This window comes from Plectropomus leopardus, chromosome 16 (assembly GCF_008729295.1).
Source record: "Plectropomus leopardus isolate mb chromosome 16, YSFRI_Pleo_2.0, whole genome shotgun sequence".
Taxonomy (NCBI): Eukaryota; Metazoa; Chordata; class Actinopteri; order Perciformes; family Serranidae; genus Plectropomus; species Plectropomus leopardus.
Window position 1 is genome coordinate 25,123,599 of NC_056478.1, and position 14,539 is coordinate 25,138,137.

General features: G+C 36.9%; 2 protein-coding genes across 7 annotated transcripts in view; one reads left to right on the forward strand and one right to left on the reverse strand.

Moving 5' to 3' along the window:
* Positions 1-545, reverse strand: part of LOC121955269 (filamin-A-interacting protein 1) — a 48,393-nt gene extending 47,848 nt beyond the window's left edge. For 2 of the 3 annotated variants that reach the window (XM_042503133.1, XM_042503132.1), the window contains exon 1: positions 160-545. The gene's annotated coding sequence lies outside the window, so the exon portion shown is untranslated. The remainder of the gene's footprint in view (positions 1-159) is intronic. The other variant, XM_042503131.1, reaches the window with a different exon arrangement.
* A 7,400-nt stretch (positions 546-7,945) lies between these two features.
* senp6a (SUMO specific peptidase 6a) overlaps positions 7,946-14,539 on the forward strand; it is a 34,631-nt gene continuing 28,037 nt past the window's right edge. For 3 of the 4 annotated variants that reach the window (XM_042503219.1, XM_042503220.1, XM_042503221.1), the window contains exon 1: positions 7,946-8,036. In XM_042503219.1, coding sequence (XP_042359153.1) covers positions 8,006-8,036 — 31 coding nt within the window. In that variant the 5' untranslated portion in view covers positions 7,946-8,005. The remainder of the gene's footprint in view (positions 8,037-14,539) is intronic. The other variant, XM_042503222.1, reaches the window with a different exon arrangement.

Sequence of the window (14,539 nt, forward strand, 5' to 3'; positions counted from 1 at the left end):
TAAGATTACAAATATAGTATTTGATTTTTGGTTATATATTATCAGAAGTGATGATTTTCTTCCACCAACTGAGTAAACTTTCCTAATATATTAATTAAACTTAATTATGTGTCAAAGTTAAAGCAAACACCTGTTGGTGATGACGTCACTTTGTCTTACCTGGTCTCAGAACGTCAGCTGTTCAATCCCAAAAATGACTCCAGTCCTCTGTGATGAGTTCACTGACAGCTCTCACAACATCACTGTGTTCATCTGTCCTGAGTTTCTTCTTCTACTCTTTTTCCTCTTCTCTTGCCAACGTTGGAGTCACAGTAGCAGAGCGGTGTGAAGCTTCGTCCTCTCCAAGTTTGGTCTGTGAGCTCAAAGGGTGAGAGAGGAAGAATTCGAACTGAGGAGAGAGAGAGAGAGAGAGAGATTTTCTTTTAGCTTCAATAAAATCAGTTCTTCTTTCTTCAGCCTGTTTGTTTCTGGTCAAGAGTGAGCGTCTGCTCTATATTTAACGTGTGCTCTCAGTTTGTGTTAGCAGCTGAACTGACTGACTGAGGCTTTAACAAACCCCCAACAGCTGAGCTACAGTATCAGCCCATCCAGCAGCCTGGCTACTCCTCCTCCCGCTCACAGCCAGGGGCTTGGCTTGGCTCAGCTCGGCTCCGCTCAGCTCAGCTTGTGTTGCTTTGATGAGGTTTACATTAGCGGTGTTATGTTTAGCAAGTAGTTATGTTTTCTATTTCTCAAAGCCACAAACTTTAAATTCTAGCTCAGTTTCCAAAGTTGTCAAAGATACCAATTATGTCAAGCTGGATCTGGGGGATTTATTTTAAATCAGATTAAATTTGTTTTAAATGGAAATCAAATTTCCACTTGATCCAATAATGCAGACAAACATTCAGAGATCCAGACTGCACAAACCTCTGAATGTGTCATTTGTAATAACAGCGACTGGTTAGATTTTGGACGTGAGCCATGGGATACATGTTAGATTTTTAAATTTATGTAAGTGCAGAAGTCTGTAATAAAATATTTATCATATATTCCACTGACCCACTAATTAGTCAGTCATTAAAATCCACGCTCCAAATATAGTTTAAATGCACAGAAATCTTGTTTTGCTTCAAGTGGAGATCCCAACGTTTCTAAAAAAGCCAAATACGTTGAGCTCAATTCTGAGCACATGTTGCACATGACATCAGGAATATTTACATTTGATTGAATATTGGAGCCATAAAAATTGTGACGTGAATATTTCAGTCAGTGTGAACATTGTAGAGCTTTAATGAAGAGCTACAAAACCATGATATAGAAAATAATGTCAGAAAGAGTGAGGTCATTTGATTTAATCAACCTTAACATTCAGCACGTTAACATAGCAACAAACCTCTATTTGCTATATAATTATATAGTGGATAAACAGCATCCCAAGCAGAGAATGAAGTCACACTCCCTCTGAGTGTGCTGTGATCTGAGCTTTTCTGTTTGTTGTTGAGGGTCCAGCAGTGTGTGTATAGTAGTGCATGAGTTGGTCCCTCTGCCTAGCTCATCACTGCAGCTTTGAACCCCACTCACACGGCAGTTTTTGCTGATATGGGGATGGTGTCCGTGTGGTAGTGGAGTGCCCACTATGTCAGGACTGTTGCCACCATTTAGCATTGTTAGCTGTTCAAAAAATGGGGTTTAAGCAGATTTTATTTTATGTTGAAGAAAATAACATCTAAATAATATTAACCTGTGTTAAGCACAGACCTTATTTAGGGCATTTAACCGAAAAGCCATTCAAAAAACCCATAGACTTTAAGATGAGGGAACCGGAGGTGCTAAAATGCTAACGGACTTCCGCAATTTAGGACTCACCACTCTATAAAGGTCGAGCTAATAGCACATACAGGCCCGTGAACCTTTTTAAATCACGTGTCACACTTCACACACGCTCACAATGAGAGAGAGAGATTCATAAAGATATTTAAATATATTTAAACTCACTGGCTCAGGTAGGCCTAGGAAGCGGGCTCCTTCCTGTCCTGTTCCTCTTCAGGTGTGGATGAAAAATTATCCAACATGCTCGGCACATTTTCTGTCCATAATAGATCCACAGCCCGTGAACGTCAGAAATGAAACGGTCCATTTTCACATTTCAATTTCCCGACTTAAATTCTGTTTGCTAGGCTACGAGCTAGTTTTGACAGCGTCAATCATGGTAAAGGCGGGGCGAGTGACGTCAGTGACTCAACGCGTCCGAGCCGCTGTCGCACTGATCTCGAGACAGTTTTAACTCGGATCACTTTAACGTGTGACTTCCTTATAATACATCCATGGTGTGAAGCTGTCATAATCTCTACACTACACTGCATAGTTAGGATGCGGAGGCACTGTTGGACTTAGTCAGTGGGAGAGCATAGTGTAGAGGCAAATATATATGAAAATTAAAGGAGCTGATATGGTACCTTTCTTGGTTGTTCCATGGTAGGGCTAACGTGGGAATAAGGCAATTTCTGGTAGTGCTGTAGCCCAACCAAGCCCTGTGACTGTGAGGATGCTGAAACTCTGCTGTATGTTTCGGAAGTTCTGCCAGGAAAAAAAAGAAGTATGGAAAATGAAATGTAAGATATGACATAAGCACATTAAGATCTTAACTCAAGGCCCATTACTAGGCTTTTCCAAATGTCATGGTCTTCTTCAGCGAATGAACTAATTCTGTAAAAATAAATAAATAAGATGATGAAGAAGAAAAAATTTAAAAAGATAAGCCTGAGCAGTTTGTTTTATTTAAAACAACAAAAAAATGGCATAAGGGTATAGAATAAATGAATGTAAAACACTTTAAAGACCTTATCAAGGTAAAAGGTTGACATAAAAGTGTTTTGTTTGAGGATGGAGCTTTGAAATACAAAGAAGATTCAGAATGTATATAATGCTGATAACTGTTTTTGTTAATAGTGTTATTTCTTTGTTGGACCTCAGGAAGATTAGCTAATGTTTTAGCATTAGCTAATGCGGATCCTAATAAACTGATAAGCTGATAAAGTAGTCTTATATATATGTAAAAATCTGATCTGATCTGATGTTTTGAACAGCAGAAAAAGTAATATCTGCTCCAAAAAACAACTTTGTAACATCACTGACAAACGATATTCAGTTAATTTTTTTTCAGCGATCAGCTTCTAAATGTGTTTTTTTCTTTCCGTTACTCACACTGTGGAGTTCTCCGGCTCAGTGTTAGTGCAGCTAAGCTGTGAAAATGAATGTGTGCGGGTGCTCACTAATTTCTCTTTATTCATTGTTTCTCCTGACTGTCTCAGCAGTTTTAACTGATGCAAGCTAGGGGAGCCTTTTTTTGAATTACTAAATGGTTTATTCACAGTTGTAAATAGAAACATTTGCTCCTAATAAAAGCGTGTCAGGTGTTATGAATGAGGAACAGTGAGAATTTGAGCCGTGTGCTGTTACTAAGTGTGACATCCAGCTTCAGCAGACATAACACAGCTGACATTACGGTCAGTGTGTGGTGTCATATGTCACTCCTGCCATGATTCACTGATCATAAAGAGGATTTATAAAGACATTTTCATAAATAAACACTGTAAAGGAATTTCAAAACATGTTAGCACTTAAATATAATCACATCATTTTATAAAACAATGAGCAAGCATAGACTGTATAAATAAATGAGTAAGGTATAATTACACACACATGCAGAGATTTTGGAGGTCATCCTGTCCTGCAGAGTTTTTACTTCGTTCTGGAAACATTTAATCTTACAAAAGTGCAAAACATGTTCCCACACAGAGACATAATGATATTGTGTGAAGGTTCATTCTCACATCATCATCTCACAAAGAAATAAAACAGCTGTTAGTCAGCGACGCGATCACACACCCACACACACGCTCACACACTCACAGGAGGTCAGTGTGGGACAGGGTGTCGATTCAGAAGGGTCAACTCATCCATTCTTGGATGTCAACACACAGCATGTTGCCTAACTTCTCTTTCTCTCATTATATTTAACTTTATCTTATTTTTTGTACATAAAAACTACTGGGAGTAGAATTGAAAGATTTTCAACTTTAGTGCCTCCTAGTGGTAATTTCAAAGGAAAACTCTCCGCCTCCCAAAAGATGAGCACTCTTTATCTTTTATATTCATTTTGTCATTTGGTTTTGATAAATGTTACACTTCATGCAATACATTTCAATGTCAAATTAAAAAGAAATATTAGGTGCACATTATTCCTAAAATAATACTGTAATATATTAAGTAAGTAAAACCACATTTTATAGTCATGATTCCTTTAAGTGTATAGTGTCAACTACCGCAAACAAACAAAAAAAAAAAAAAAATGCAATCGCATTTACAATTATAACCCCAAAAGTTTTATGCTAGTCAGGGGTACTAAAAAAAAGTATTTCAAAGGGGATACATCATTGGGGAAAAAAACCCCCACTGTTCTAGGGGAGATGTCAGAGATAGACCAACATTACAATTCATCATCTGGGGACCATGATTATGGGTACGAAGTTTCACAGCAAAAGTTGCTTAGATGTTTTAATAAAGAACTAAAAATTTAATCTCATGGTAGATATAGGAGTCAGGAGGATATGTCATCTGGGGAACATGAATATCAGAACCAAATGCTATGCCAATAATTTAGAAAATTATGAGATATTTTACAGGATAAGAGGAAATTTTGACCTGTATGAGGCACTAGAGGAAAGGTCAGAGAATCCCCAAAATCTCTGGGATTCATCCGCTGGGGATCATGAATGTCTGTACAAAGTTTCTATACAATGCGTCCAATATTTGTTAAGATATTTCAGCCTGAACCAAAGTGGTAGACCAAACTAAAGGCCGACATTGACATCCAGAGTCATTTATTTTAAAATGGTAAAAAATGCAACGCTGGAATAATAACTGATGTGTTTTCTACTCATTCACCACACCCAAGCTGCCTCCTGCACTCACACAGTTACCAGACGGCCACCACCTTCCCTGTGTTATCTGTAATTTTCCATTAATTTGAACCTCTGCAGATGAATGAGCGAAGTGTTGTGTGATAATCGTCTCAGTGCTTTAATGGAGGGGAAGGCCATGACTCAATTTACTCTAATGAGCTGCTCCTGCAACTCGGCACATTTCACTGTGAATTATCATGGACTGTATATACTGCTGGAAACTGTGCTGTGTCTCATTTATGGCAGGAGCTGGAGCAGGGTAAAGGTATGATGTTATGCAAAATTCAACATTGGAGGAATTAACGCATTTATGCTCTTTTTCCATGAATCAGAAGACTGATACCATTCTCATGTCAGTGTGAGTACAGAGTTAAAGCCAGGAGATAATTAGCTTAGCATACAGTAAAGCTTGGCTCTATAAAAACATCAAAATTTGCCTACCATCACATGTTAGGCTCATTAATTAACATGTTGAATCTCATCTATTTAATTTGTGCAAAAATAGAAATGTGTCTACATTGATAGGCTTTTTATACTGACTACATGGATATTCTTTTTGCATTAAATTTAAGTGGCATTCAGTAACGTGTATATTAAGGCTTACGTTTGTGTAGCAAGATTTAGTGCTAGAAAAAAATAGAAAATTAATGTTAGTGTTGGCGTTCAAATCCTTTACTAAGCAAAAAATGCCAAACATTTGCAGTTTCCCACTTCTCAAATACGGGGATTTGCAGATTTTTTTGTAAACTGAATATAATTAGGTTTTAGGCTGGTTTACAAAAATTACGTTGAAAGATAACTGAAGACTCTTAGGAGTTTGGGGCAATTATATTATTTTGTTAAATAATTTTAAAGACTAAACAGTGATTGAAAACAATTTAACCTGATTAAATACCTTTAAATAAAGTTGTAACATACTTTAATACCTAAAAAGGTGCAAATAAAGCTGCCTTTCCTTGCTGGTTTAACCCATTTTCTGCATCCCCAAATGATCAGTACCTTCTGTCATCCAACATATCGGTATAGTCATCACAAATGAGCATTTTTAACACTTTGTGAGATTTTATAGACTAATTGCTTAACCGATTAATCAAAAAATGACAACCACATTGATTTATAATGGAAATATTTGTTTGACAAAGCCCCAGAATGCTTTATAAGTACAACTTCCCTCCATTATATCATCTGATCATAGCAAATAGTACATTTTTTACTAACATTTAACCATATCACATTCCATATGATCTACAATGTTGTAGGATAACAGCAGTTTAAAATAACTGTCATGTGCAGTGTCAGTATAAACTCACTGCAGAGGAATGTGTGCAGTGACATCATGATACTGATGGTGATTTTTCATTTTAATGAGGAACACCGCCATCTAGCTCTGATCGTCGTCTCTTCATGCAGCTGGAGATTGAGGGATGATTTCAAGTGTTTGTTTATGTTCATTTGGTTACACTGTGTGGTGTTTTTTCATTCTCTTGTATAATATATATATATTTTTTCTGACAGTATCCCGTAGTTCCTCAAATATGACATTGAAATGAACTAATTTAGCCTACTTTTTTGTACTTTATTTTTTAAATCTCCTGCAGTGTAAATTAATATTCAATTATTAAACAAAGTAATAAACCGATATGTACAGTGTGCATGCCTGTTAAACCGGAATTAGTAACTATCAAAATATAAATGTTGACATTTACGAACTCCAGGGTTGTGAACACAGCTATGCAGGTTAGTAGGCTAGTAAAACCACAGAAATGAAAACAATGGACTTCCGGAAATAACCTTCAAAATAAAAGTAAGCTTACACTTGGTTTGGTTTAGTCTTCCACAATATATTAGAAGTAATGTGTTATCTGTTAGCCAGAATTTGCAGTAAATGTAAAACAATTGCACTAAAAGCCTGGTCTGATCGCCATGCAGTTCATTTTCATAGAAGTTCTTTGGATGTATGAAAGCCTATCTCCGGCAGGTTGTTGGTTACCTGCTGGAGATAGCCTCAGTTAGCTGCTTAGCTCATGCATACAAATATGTTTATACTGTTTCTTTCAACTTTTGTCAATATGGGCATGCTACACATGTTTAGCTAAGTAAGAGTCCCTAAAATTCAATCACTTAGTGAATTTTAATGACACCATGAGCACCAAAGAAGACAGTAAACAATAAAGACAAAAAAGAGATTAACCGAGTAGATGTAGAAAACCATTGCACTGTATTCATAATGATCATAATTATATATGTAAAGTTATTTTTGTAGAATTACCATAATTTTTCGGGGTAATTTCTTGTTTATGTTTTTTGGGGGATTTTTTTTGGGCAAATTTTCAGGTAATTTTCTTGTACTTTTTATTGACATCTTGTTGGCGTCTGGGTTATTTCTTCTTTTGTTGCTCATTGTATTCTTCAAGTGTTTTTTAATAAAATAAAGTCACTTTGCCCAGGTCTCAAAAGGTTAAATTAATAATTTGATTGTGTGTCCAGCTTCGGAGAGCAAGTTTTGTGTGAAAGGAATTAAGAGTCCATCTCATATAGATGCCTGTCCCAGATGTAAGTCTGATGAGTTCAGAAATTTAAGCAAATAATAGCCTATCATAGCCTATAGCCTATTATAGCCTATCAATAGCAAATAATAGGCTATTAACCTAAATTTTACGTATACTGTACAGACATCTGCACATACTCTACATAATAACCCATACATAATTATCCACAACATAGAGTGTCTGATTCTGAGAAAAGGTAATGTGACAATATAATGGTAAAATACATGAACTTTAACTTAAATAAAATATTGAATAAAGGACTCTTATCTGTAACAAAATATTTTTCCACTGCTGTATTGCTGCTTTAGTAAAATACCTACATACTTCTTCCTCCACTGACATGGCTGAGTCTGTGGGCTGCACTTGTCACACTAAAAGCAGAGCTTTTATTTTGAAGCCTCGGTGGTTTGGATGAGAGCAGCAGTCAGACAGCCACACACACAGAGCCGAGCTGCTGCCCGGGTCTCCGATGAGCAACAATATCATCTGAGAGAGGATCATGGAATAAACATGGCCCACAACCGCAGCTTTTTCTTCGAAGGTAAGCTGTGACACTCTGCTCTACTGCACCGGCCGGCCAGCTGCCATTTTACCCGCACACCGTGCTCGGTATTTCTGCTTGCTGGGGCAGATTTTTGGGGTCCGCTTGCTGTCACATATAACCGGTGCAGAATATGTGTGGAGCACAGTTGGAGCTAGGAAGCTAACGTTAGCCTCGCAGCGCTTGCTTGTTGTGACATCCTCAGCTAGCTGGAGTGTAATGAGCGCTGGCAGGCCGGTGACAGTGCCACATCTCTGGGCCTTGGAGGGGGAAGACGGGACACCGGCTGGGCGGTACGGTTCGACTGAATTTTTATTTAATTTTGGGTGTGCAGGTCTCGAGCTACGACTGTTAGCGCTGACGTTAGCTGCCTCAGCACTGTGGAGCTGGATGTAGCGATAGCGGAGCCAGGCCTTCCTGCCTTTTGCTAGGCTCTTAGCCAAAATATAACGTCTATACAAAACATTAAAATACACCAGCAATAAAATAACAAACACATACACTTTAAGTAACACTCAACAAGTCTCAAAACTGGCTTGCAGACTTCCTGGCTTCAAAAATTAGCAGGCTAACATTCGCAGTCAAATTGTAAACATAATGTTCCCAGTGTTTCATGCTGTTAGTATGCCATTACTCATGGTGGTCTTCACTTTGTCTAACGGTTCACACTTCAGTTAAGGAGGTTACACACTTACAAACAGAAATATTTACATCTTATTGAGGGGCACATCTTCTAACTTAGAAGAAGAGATTAATTGGGTTAATTATGTCATTACAGCCTTGGTCAATGGCAGTGTCATGAGGGCAGGGATGGGAAAATATGCCCCAGTATACAGTTAAGTCAGCTTAAAGGACAAGAAAGAATAAATAAAGGTGTTAATTTTAAGCAAATAAGTTCCCAACATCCCCTTACAAAGCAGTACAAAAGATGTTTTGGAATTGCTGTTTATTAAGTATTGTTTTAACTGTAGTGTCAGTACAGTATGGGAGTACTAAAATAATGCCTTACTTTGAGGGCAAAAATCATTTTAAACCCCTTTAATTCAAAAGAAAGGTCAAAGATATCCTGTCTTTCGATTACTGTCAACAAACCCCAAAACCAAAACCAACAGTGAATGTATCCATTAACTAAGGTACCGTGTGTGTATCAAAGCCTGATATGTCTTTTTCCTCTGCGTCACAGACAGCCTTGTTGTCCCTAAACTATTAAAAACACATCAGTGAGGCACACTGTTGCACTGGGTGACATGTTCCTTCATCACCATGATCACACACTCTAGTTTATTTTGACTCAACCCCACATACATCGTCCTGCTGCCCTGAATACTCACCAAAATGTAGATTGATCTGCTTCTGAAAATAGTCCCCAACAAATGCTTTATTTTCTTCTGTTTGTTTGATAAAACCTTCAGTGACTATCTGTTTTACTGAGACTTTTATTTTGAAAGATGCACATATGTAGTAGGAACCAGTGGGCTTCGAGCTGAGTGCCTCAGACAGGAATTCAGACAGCGCTAAGAGACAGACTAACACTGTTGATTGTGGTCTTTTTATGGGATTTGACAATAAGAAAAATTGACAGCGTAATAAAACACGAAAGTCCTCAAATGTTAAATGGTCTCAACCACTGTCCAAACTCAAGCAGCCCAACAAGTACATATCCAAATATGATAATAAAGAATTGTGACATCAGCGATAGTAAGCAGTGCAAAAAATTGTGGGACTTTATGACGGAAAAGCTATTGTAGTGTCAGAGTACAATACCAGTTGGTAGCAGTAATGTACCAAAATGTTGTTAGCCTGCCATGAATAAACCTCAGAGAAGAAGATGATGCAGTTAAGTTTATCCAGTTATTCCGTTTGTCCAGTTTAAAATCACACAGGGATAGTGAATGTTTGCTGTGTTAGCAACTGACATAACTAATTTTATGACCAGCGTAAGAAGGGGATTGCTAATGGGGTGTAATTTTTTGTTTTCTTTTGCTTTCCACCTTGGAAGCTAAAGCAGTATTAGTAATGCTAGTATCAAAAATTGATAAAAAAAAGTTTAAATTTCCTCCCTGTTTACAGCAAATATTAATCATACTTAAACTAGATTTTTTTAAAAATTTATTTTAAAGTGGCGACAGAGAGATGTGTGTATAGCGATTAGGTTACTTAACTTTATAATTTCGGAAATGCTAGTAAGCGTAGGCAAAAACACATCTGTAAAAGTTACATTTGGCAGCTTGTTAAAATCACCCGACCACACCTTTTGTTAATATAGATCAAAGCTGTTTAATTCCTGTAGTTTTTCAAAGAAACGGTCCTTTGCTTCCTTATTCAGCTTCACTGGCTTTGGGACTTCAATGTGTTTATTTGCAGATTGCAATACCAACTTTTAGTTGCATGCCGCCACCTACCGTACCGGATGTCTATTTCCCGTGGAGAGGCATGCCCTAAAGAATGCCCAGAATGCACTGCGTCATGATGTTGTTGCCCCATTGTCTAAAATTGGCAACATTTTGACTTAAATTCTCATGAGAGATCAAGTTAAATCATTTATTTGCTCATTTTGACTTTCAGTGCCAACTTTATGTACCTGACAAGTTTCGTTTCTCAGTGCAATGGACACATTTTAGTTTATATTTGAGGTTCAACACCCAGCGTTGTTTGAAAGGAAACCTACCTGGCCACAATAATGTCTTATTGAAGACTAATTCGTCGCAGGGGCGCATTTCACAAAAGCTATATGCAAATATTGGTAGCATCAAGTTTCCCAAATGATTATTGCTTGCAAATTGCAAATAAATATGAAGCTGTACAGGGCTTACCAGTCATGTGTGTTTTAATTAGCGGAACATGATTTTTTAAAATGATTATTAGCTTATATTTTAGGGCATGTAATGCCTTAATTAGATATGACAGGAAACAAGGGAGAGATGGAGCAAAAGGAGAAAAGGAGGAAATTATCTCATATTGCAAATTTGCTGCAATTGGCCCCAAGAGCACATTGAGAATTGTGTCTTTTGGAAGATTAACTACATGTTTAATATATGGATGAGTTACACTTCCACTAAGGGTTGAGCCCAGTTATGATTGACAACAAGCTGCTTGGATTTAATCATGTGAGAGTCAAAGTTCTCTTTCAGCGCCTCTCACTTCAGTCTGTTTGGATAAATCTCGTCTGTGTAGTTTTAGCTGTCATCAGAGATCCTCTATCATGGATTTGTCCTGCAGGAAATCCATTGTTGTGAAATAAATGAGTGTACTAAAGCTCAGCAGGAATCTAAATGTCCCCTCACTAACATTATTGGGGCATTTGTTGTGATTTATGAAGCTGGAAAATGGAACATGAATCTCGCAGACATTGGCGCTGACTGTGGATGAGCTGGAGGAGATTACAACAGGCTTAATTTGGCTCGTGCAGGACTGAACGAGATGACTGAACCAACTGAAGCAGAAGAGCTCTGGGATCATAATCTAATATATTTTCAACTTTTGAGGATCATTTTTCTTGTCATTTAAAAAGCTCCTGAAATGGATAATTCAATAAAAACAGGCTGCAGTTTTTTCTCCTTGAATATTCAGACTGTTTCGCCACGAACCCCATCTCTTCAACCTCTGTTAATCCACTCCTGCAGCTGCAGGGGAAGGGCAGAAGCATTATGTATAACGCTGGGAGGAAAATGGGCTGAGACACTCAGAATTTGGTTTGTGGGACAGAACGAGGCGCAGCTTTCAGGGCCTGTATTTTAGCCATGAAATGACTAATTCTTGTACGATCGAGGTTTAACTAATGTTTACCTGCAGGGCTTGCAGCCAGATGGATAACATGCATTAATACGACTATGCAGGTAAAGTTTATGGAGTCAGTGGGTTTTAAAATGGCGTGACTGAAGTGATGTTTTTGTTGAAGCGGAGAGTACATCATCAAAAATAAGGAGCCTATATTTATTAACCATGTGGGTTATATTTCCTTATTTTAGATAAGGAAACTAAATGTTCTCTGCTTTGTGTTTCATTTTTGGCTGTTATTTTGATATTCACAAATTTAAGTTGATTTTTGGCAGAAATAGGAAGTTAGGGCCTTGTCGGAAAAACGAAACTTTTCTCAACAACATCCAGCACACATTAAATATTTGTATCTCAACATTTTTATCATTATACAAAAGCTGTTGCATTATATTTGTAATATCAACTTTTCTTTTGACTTTTCTTAATTCCACAGCGTCCCCCTTTAGAGGTCTATGGGTATAAAAGAAACAACAAAAAAATAAAGTGCAGCAGTAATTTTTTCACAAAAAGGGGTTAGACTGGTCAACTCTTTATGTTTTGTTTGCACTGAATAATCAGGGAAATTTAACAGTACCTCATTATCAGTACCTTGATATTGTTTAATTGATTTGTTTGTTTTCAAGACAAAATTTGAACTGAGGCAAACTAACAACTACTACTAACAACTAATTTGCCAGTTATTTTCTCTATTAATCTTTTCCGTCCTTAAAATTTGAAATAGTGATAAAAGGCCCAGTATTATTTCCTAGAGCCTAAGATGACATCTTCAGATTTCTTGTTTTACCTGACCATTAGCTCAAAATCAATAGATTTCCACTTTATGATTCATGAAAATGAAAAGCAGTAAATCCTGACAAATTTAAAGCTCAAATCTGAAAATCTTTTGCAGAAAAACTATTCTATGAAGATACTTTTCACCTGTTTGTACTTTCAAACAAAGTAAACATGTTAAGATCTCTGCTTTTTAAAATTACCAGCTTATGACCAGCACATCTTAATTTAGACACAGAGTAAAAAATACAGTAATATCAGCCTGGTAAATAATCACATAATAATAAAACTGCAATATGAGTGTAATTGGGCTGTTTTTAGTACAATCTGCTGTCTGCAGAGGTTATCAGCAAGGCGTTTTGAATTCTGTCCTTGACCGAAACAAATTATCCAACTTTGATGTAGTTGAGTGGTCATAAAATGTACTGCATCTACTTTACATTTTTTACATATGTATTTACATCTTAAAATATATCCATAATATATTGATACACTATTGATTCACTAGGAAACAATAATTGAAACTTAACTACACCTTTTAGTGACAGAGCTCTGGTTTAAAGCATTTTGCTGTCCTTATAAAAACATAACTGCAGAATAATGTAGGTGATTATTATTCAACATTGAGTTAACAGATGTTTTATCGCCTCCGAAACAGATGCACATATATTCACCAGCAGGCTTTATCAATCCACACTTTGAACTAAATTTCCAGGCATTCTCTTGAGAGGAATAAATAAAGAGAAAGATTCACAAATGTTACTGTAAAGTAGTTCTGGATGCTCTAGAATTGGACATGTAGCATATGTTAATAATATATACATTTAATATTTTGCAGCTTTTCAGACAGACTAAGAAACAAGCAAACACATTCAAAGTTTAACTTGTAAGGAATGTGCTGTGAATGTGAACACTTTTAGCATCAGAAGCGGACCTCTGACCCTGATGGTGCTGATGTCTTCCTCTTCATGTTGACTTTTTGATGGCTGGTTGTGGTTTTAGTGCCACAAAAGCACCTTCTTTTTGCCTCTTTACCAACAACTCCAGTGGATACTAGATGAAACTTCATAATTTGTGGGTCTAATGTGGGTCTAGCGATGCAACGATCCAACATTTTATCCTTGGTACCCCATTTGACACCTAAACTCAGGGCCAAAACTGATACGATTGTTCTCCTTTCCCCCAAATTTTAAATGTGCAGTTACCTCACTTTATGTGACACACTTTTGGATAAATAAGACAAAATACACCCCAGAGATTGGTGTCAGAGCTCGGAAGACTGATTGAAGGTAACTCAAAGTAAATATTGGTTAATTAAATCATGTCATTGATGGAAAAAAAACAGTCAGAATCAGGTTTATTTCCAAGTAGGTTTTCATACACCATGGATTTGCCTTGGTGTTTTGGTACATAACAACAAACAAAGCAAGAGAAAATAAAAATGAAAAGCAGGTGCTGCAAAAGTTGAAAATCACAAGTAAAAAATGTAAAATAAAAAGATATGTAAAATGTGTGTTTTTAAAATGAAAAAGGCTGTTGAGTGTTTGAAACAAAGAAGATGGATTGTGCAAAAGTAAAGTTCACAGTAAAAAAGTGTTAACTACCAGAAACTGTAAGACTTTGAAAATACTTCTAAGGACTAAAATGTGGCACCCCCAAACCTGGGAATCTTGCAGTCACTATTTGAAAGAATACAACTATATTCCTTCTGAGATAATTTCCAGTCCTGCTCCTAGTGGAGAATACTGCATCAAACTCCCTTTGAGAAATATGAAATATTAACAATTCCTTACGTGTCTGCAAAAACACATAACTCTAGAAACACAAGATAAAAGGTGTCATACGTCAACAGTATTCTTGTCAGTGCGGCATTATTATAATCCATAAAGTTAAACATTCAAATGCAAACGTAACATTTTAGATGTTGTTGCCTCAACTTGCGACCAGCCCCCCTA